At 38.2% G+C, this 6,908-nt stretch overlaps 1 protein-coding gene across 5 annotated transcripts in view; it reads right to left on the bottom strand.

Annotated features, from left to right (window-relative positions):
• Positions 1-3,092: 3,092 nt before the first annotated feature.
• Positions 3,093-6,908, bottom strand: part of ADD3 (adducin 3) — a 103,148-nt gene continuing 99,332 nt past the window's right edge. For all 5 annotated transcript variants that reach the window (XM_088464522.1, XM_088464728.1, XM_088464700.1 and 2 more), the window contains one exon: positions 3,093-6,661. In XM_088464522.1, the coding sequence (XP_088320648.1) occupies positions 6,384-6,661 (278 nt within the window). In that variant the 3' untranslated portion in view covers positions 3,093-6,383. The remainder of the gene's footprint in view (positions 6,662-6,908) is intronic.

Genomic DNA, 6,908 nt, shown 5'->3' with positions numbered 1-6,908 from the left:
CATGTGCAAATGGAGACACTGCACTGGCCACAAGCTGGTGCAAGTAATGATAGTGGGCGCCATGGTGACGTGTGGAATCACCGGTGGTGTTACAGCGCGCATCACTGCCAAAAGTGGGCGTCTCAGGGCTTGTATGTTCTGGTGCAGATGAGTACACAAGGTCTAAAGCTAGCATTTACCCATTATCCCCGCCACCACTCTGCAAACACAGGCACCAGCAGCTGCAACGTCATTATATCTGCCTGTGGTATCAGTCCGTAAAACATCATCTGCTTCCATTGTGTGCAGGTGACAGGTGCAACGAAGTTTACTCTGGAAAATGTGTTGTGTAAAATGTAAATGGAAATCAATTCTCTATTGCAGGCAGGGTTGTATAAAATTAGATTTAAAAAAAAAAAAAAAAAAAAAAAAAAAGGATGAGTTAAATCAGATTTTCGAAATTTAAATAGGATTTTTTTTATAAAAAAAAAAAAAATCTGTTTAAGTAAACGTTCTAAATTTTGAAACATTTAAAAAAATTTTTTTTTTTATACAAAAAGCCTATTTAAATCAAATAAATTCGTTATTTATTTTTTTTAAATCCAATTTTATGTAACCGTGCGAGGGTGTCTTAAACCTGGTCCTCAAGGCATCCTAACAGTCCAGGTTTTAACACTACCCAAGCTTGTGCCCCCAGATAGGTGAGCTTGTTTTAGGAAGTTGGCTGATAGTAGGTGCACAAAAAAAAATAATCATTGCCATTCACGACAAATGAAGCCCTGCAGTGCCACCGAGTGGTTATTTAGTGTTCAGCTACATGGCCATCGTCTGACACATAGTGATGCTACAGATATTGCATAGGGGCTGAGTGTGCTCCCGCTAAGGGCCAGGTAAATGGGCCATGTGCTCTGATCACTCCCCACCCCAGGAGTAATCTTTGGTAACCCGCAGTCAATTGGAAAATAATCTCCAATCAGAAGCGGAACATCGACACAACCAACGTTGGATAATTTTATTCCCCTTCCCTATCTAGGCTCCACCGTCTGGAGACTAGAGCATCAGAGCAGGTACAGGGTCCTGTAAAAGTTGCACCGACCAGAGTATGGCCTTCCACCATCAATTGTTAGTAATTATAGATGGTAAAACAATTAACCATCGGAGTCAGACCATCGATGAATGCTCATTATTGGAGAACATCGGCCACGTAGGCCCAATGTTGGATGGTGGCTATCCCTACTGTATAGTAGCTAATGCTATAACAGAATGGTTGGCAGCGTCACGTGACCAGGACCTAACTTTTTAGAGCAGGGGTGGGCAATAAGCCGCCCTCCAACTATTGAACTACAAATCCCAGCCATGCCTTGCAACAGTTTTAGCATGGCCAAATAGAAAAACTGTTGCAAGGCATGCTGGGATGAGTAGTTCTACAACATCTGCGGGCATCTTATTGCCCACCCCTACTTTAGAGACTGGGGGGGTTATTTACTATTTTCTGCATGTTTAAGTCAGAAATTTAAAAGGGCAATGCTTTTAATAGCAACCGCTAGAGAGATTTGCAGGCACCACTGATATAGCAACCGCTAGAGAGATTTGCAGGCACCACTGATTCCTTGTCTGGGCATTTACATGGAGGTGGCATATAAGTTTAGGAAATGTAAAATATTGGGAGCAATGTAATTATTCCTAATTATCTGTTTGAAAAAAAATATATATATTTAGTGAAAAAATTTAGTATATCATATATAAAATTCATTGGTCTATTTGTTTGTCTGGTTATGTATTCAGACACCCCAGATTTACGGGGGTTAAGGTCCCGGTCGGACCTCCCGTTGGTGTACCCTGGGCAGAACTTTGACCCGGGGAGCCTTCCACTTGATGGATTTGGCTGAAACTTCACAGGGAGGGGGTGGCAATTGGTCTGGGATACCTACTGGAGTGGTTGGGGGTCCTGGTGGGCCTCACAGAGGAGTGTGCTGAGAGGAACTTTGACCCAGGGAGCCTGTTCTGGGCCTTCCACTGGATTGATTTGGACAATATCACATTTGGGCAAAAACTTCAGTGTGGCAACATTGGATCCCACAAGACATTCTAGGAGATTGAGGTCCTGGTTGGACCTCCCGTTGGTGTACGCTGGGCAGAACTTTGACACAGGGAGATTATTCTTGGCCTTCCACTGGATGCATTTGGATGACATCACATCATAGAACGTAATAACTTGAAGATTTAAACCCAGGCAACGCTGGGTACTTCATCTAGTACCTTATATAATGTACATGGTAAATGTATTAAAAACGTTAAAAGAATAAAATAAAATCAGATTAGGTTTACCAGAAGCAGAGCATATACACCTTCTCCTGTTTATACAGCTTGTCCTTTATTCTATTTTTTGACAAGTGCGTCTTTGCGGAATCCAAAAGAATATATACATATTCATACACATACATTCTTACATTCAGGATTTCTCCCAGGTTGCCCCCAACCTCTGGAATCCCCTCACTCGCTTCATTAGACTTTCGCGTCACCCGATTTTCGGGAGGCTCCCATCCAAATAGGGAGAGTAGGCAAGTCTGCTCTGCGCACAGCCAGGGGAAGCTGGGCTGCTTCTGAGCTGTCTGTTGAAGGTATTCACACTGTCCGGCATAATAATAATTAATAATAATAAAAAAAATAAAAAAAAAACATTGGATGGCTAATCCCAAAATCCCAGGATTGGAAGCCCCAATTCCAGAATTCAATCCCAGCCAATTTTAGGCCAGAATCCTGGGATCCCGCTGATCCCAGATTGGCCACCCTATGTCTACCCATATCCCCCATAGTTAGTAAATTCATATGAGCAGGTCTCTTCTCCCCTTTGTATTCTCTACATAATTATGCTAATTGCTCCCTGTAATCATGTATGTGAATTTATATATAGATTGTATTATTCTATACTTCTGTATCCGGCTGTCACTTATTGTATCACCTTGTTCGGCTCTAGTGAGCCCTTGTGGGATATTACAATGATACACACACTGTATAGTATAGTTGTGCCATATCTTCAGCTTTGTAATTAAGCAGAGCAAAGCAGTGTGTTAATATTCACTATGCATATAAAACATACACAAACTCTGAAATTCCAAGATTAACTCCTCTTTATTAAAAAGGTGAAATTACAAAAATGTTTCTACTTAAAATACTGTTTATTTGTGATCGAACATTAATTAGCAATACAACTATCAGCAATTTCCAGGGTAACATATTTCCACAGGACAGATTTTCAAATGGCTCAAGCAAATATATAAGGGAATTTGCAAGGGGGAAGAAAAGGTGCATATAACATACCGCATTTTTAAAAATATTTATGCACATTGCATACATATAGATATATTTTATATAGACTTATTTCTGTATACTTTTTTTTTTATTTAGAAAACGTGTAGCATAGTTCACAGACTCTTGTTCCTATGGTTGTAATACAATGTAAAAATACCACACAAATAATAAAAATAAAAAATCCCCAAAATAAAAAAATAATAAAAAAAAAGCACAAAAACACCACATTTGAGATTAAGTGATTCAAAAGGCATCTCCCTTACATGATAGGAGTCTGACAAAAATTGTATCCTAATAGAAATATTTGTCCAGTATATTTATGTCCAGAGTTCCCAGAAATTAAATATGTTTATTTTTATGGAGAGAATTAAAGACAGTACCAAAAAACAAATTTGTTCTACAAACAGATTTTTTTCGACGTCTTAAAATTTTCCAGTATAGTTTGAATTTAAACAATAAAACATGCTTCGGCTGTACTTAAAGCACTGCCGTCTCACACTGCATGAAAAAAACAAAACAAAAAACTCTTCTGTATTAAAAATTTTCAATAAGTGGAGTGAATGCATTGCTGGAGGTGTTGAAAGTGTCTCCCATAAAGAAGCACCAAGTTAGGGAAGTGAAGGGGTGAGGGAATAAGGCAGAATGTGGGGCAAGGTAATAAGGTTCAAATTCTCTTCACGCAAATTTAAAGTAGCAATCATTTAAAAGGCAAAGCCAGGGTTATTTATCTATTTAAATTATTGCCAATTTAAATCTGCAGCAGAGATCTTCAGAATTGTTGTGCTGCTTCTGAAAACTCGGACCCTAATACACAACCCCCAGAAAATATTTTATTTGTATTTAAAGCCTGTATTAGAAGAACACACACTTAAACACAAACTAAAAAAAATTGGAAAATTATGTAAATAAAATAAGTGTATAATTATTTTTTCATGGCTTTAAAGAAGTTTTCCACTTAAACAAATTTGAATGATTGGGCTGATATATATATATACACACATATATTTTTTTGGTTTATATCAAGCTAGGGCTCAAATTTTACTGCTCTAGGTCTGTTGCAGGACATTCAAAGAACCAATAAATTAGTGCAGTCTTGAGTGGAAAAACGTTGCCAGGTACAAGACATGGCCATCCTTCCATGTTGAGGCATAAAGATGAACAACTTTCAGATTAGTTAAAATTTTTAAAACAAATTAAAAAAAAAATAAAAACATTCCACTGGAATGTTCAGGACAAAGAAATGCTAATGTGCCAAATAACATTAATGTAATGGATGCAGGACAAGATAAAAGATGGATGTGAATAGCCAAAACCACGTTATATCAGAACTTTGAAGCATGGCCTTGGTTCTGCAATGTGTTTACTGGAAACATGGGTATCTTTGGTGTATATAACTTTTATATGACCTCTTCAGTCCATGTAGCCTGATAATAAATGCAGGTTACTGACCTCTCTGGTTTGCTCAACTACATTCTACAATCTGCTACTTGAAACTTATCTTCTCTGTACACTGAGACAATGCAGAACCATCTCATTATCAGCCACATACTTAAACTTTAATATTCCAAACTCACCATCCGAATGGAAATCTTTAACTCAGAAATTGTCTTTTTTTTTTTTTCTTACTATAAAATGCTCAACGAGTAAAAATAAAAATAAATACATTTCTTCGTTCAATTTTTAAACCAAATAGAAAACCATGGGCACATCCAGAGCACGTAACGTGTGTATAGTAGTCTGCGTTTAATTAGACTATTTTCACTGTAAAACTAATCTGTATATATATTTTTTTTATTAAAATAATTTTAGATTTTTTTTTTTCCTCAAACCCTTATTCATTTTGTTTGGTGCAAACTGTGCATTTTGAGAATTAGAAGGAAAAAAAGGAAAATGTAAAAAAATAAAAATAAAATGTATTTTATATTCTTACAAATAAGGGCAATATTGTGATTTTCAACTTTTCTGTAGAAGTGTATATACATTTCTCAAAAGTTCCAAAAGAGAAAGGAAAAGGAAGATTTCATATTCATAGCCCACAATTGAAAAGAAATAAAAACAAAACAATTAAATGAAGAAAAACAAACAAAACAAAGCTCTGAAATATCGATAAATGTCTTTACCCCATTTGTGCAATATTTTTTAAGAAGCCCTTTGGCAGCAAAAGGTTAAAATTAACAAATATTTGGCAAGAAAAACAAAATAGTAGTATTTTCTAATTCTAATGAACCCAGATTTTAATGCCTGAAATTAACAAAGTCGTGTTGGTCTGTAATAATGCAAATGATCTGCCAGAATGTGCCGTAGGTTACGTTTTGTAGGATAATTACATATTACTATGACAAGGTACGCAGAGTATAACTAAATAGAGATCTTTGCCAGGTCGTTTTATCACCCATCACAGCCAATTGTCCCAGGTGAGACCTGACTGCTGCTTAGAGGTTGCGTGTATGTAATAATGCCAGACAGAACTGCATAGTTATACTCCGCATATTATAGGGTGCAGCATTATCAATCATTTGCAGAGCAAGAACGGAGGCCTCCCTTGCAGACCCCTCCATTTAGAGACCACAGTGATGGCTGTGCTCAGGAAAATACAATCACACATCAGTTATTACTCCGGCTTAAGATCCAGTTGCTTGCAGATTCCAGATAGCTCCTTCCTGAACTGAATGGAACGGACACACAGTTAGATGTACGTACACTTAGGGCACGCACCGCGGGTTTATTGTAGATGTGTGTGCAGCCGTGTATCTTTAAAAAATACATTTGAAGCCTGGATAAAAACACAGAAGATGCGTCCTTTTTGTGTCTTTCTGTAGCATTAAATACACAGAAAAAAAAAAAAAAAGAGCTGGTTCAGAAAACTGATGTGGACCATCCAAGAAGAGAGTAACAGAAGGAGGTGGAGACTCAGCCTCTTCCTGATCTTCGGAACAAACCGTCTACAGTGCAGGAAGAAAGCAGGAGGCGAGCTCTTTCAGCGGCTGCGCCAGAATGGTTGGAGGTGGTTGTCACCCCTGCATCACTTGTCCCTCCAGCATAAAACAAGATAAGCCCCGTAAATACAGTCCCCATTCCCTCAAAACCACCGGTTATGCCTCCAACTTTTCCTTCTTTTTATTCTTCTTCAAGAAGGATGGGGTGCGGAACTTCTTCTTCTTCTTGTTGGGGGACTTAGAAGGAGAGCCCTCGGGGGTCAGCTCCCCTTCGATAATCTTCTCTGTGCTCCGAACCGTGATTTCCACGTTCTCCCCAACGCTCAGCTGACTCACGCGCATGGTGAGTGCCTCCTCTGCTTCCTGTCTGCTGCCGTCCTTGCCATTCAACACGATGGGGGAGTCGTTCTGGAACACCAAGTCTTCCAGGGGCTCTGAGGAGGCAGAGGTGTACGATGAGGGAAGGGATGCTATACATACACTGACCAAGGACATGGACATGATCATTTGTTTGGCCATCTCCTTCAGAAATAATAACTATTAGGTAGATTTAGTATCACTAGCAGGGTTGCATAAAATCGGATTTAAAAAAAAAAAGAAAAAGGATTTGATTTAAAAAGGGTTTTTTTTTAAAGGAGAAGTTTTACATTTTAAAACGTTTACTTAAAAAATGTAATAAAA

Source organism: Taudactylus pleione, unplaced genomic scaffold (genome assembly GCF_031769625.1).
Source record: "Taudactylus pleione unplaced genomic scaffold, aTauple2 ptg000008l, whole genome shotgun sequence".
NCBI lineage: Eukaryota > Metazoa > Chordata > Amphibia > Anura > Myobatrachidae > Taudactylus > Taudactylus pleione.
Note: the sequence above shows the minus strand (reverse complement) of the source record. Positions and strands in the feature narration are given on the sequence as shown.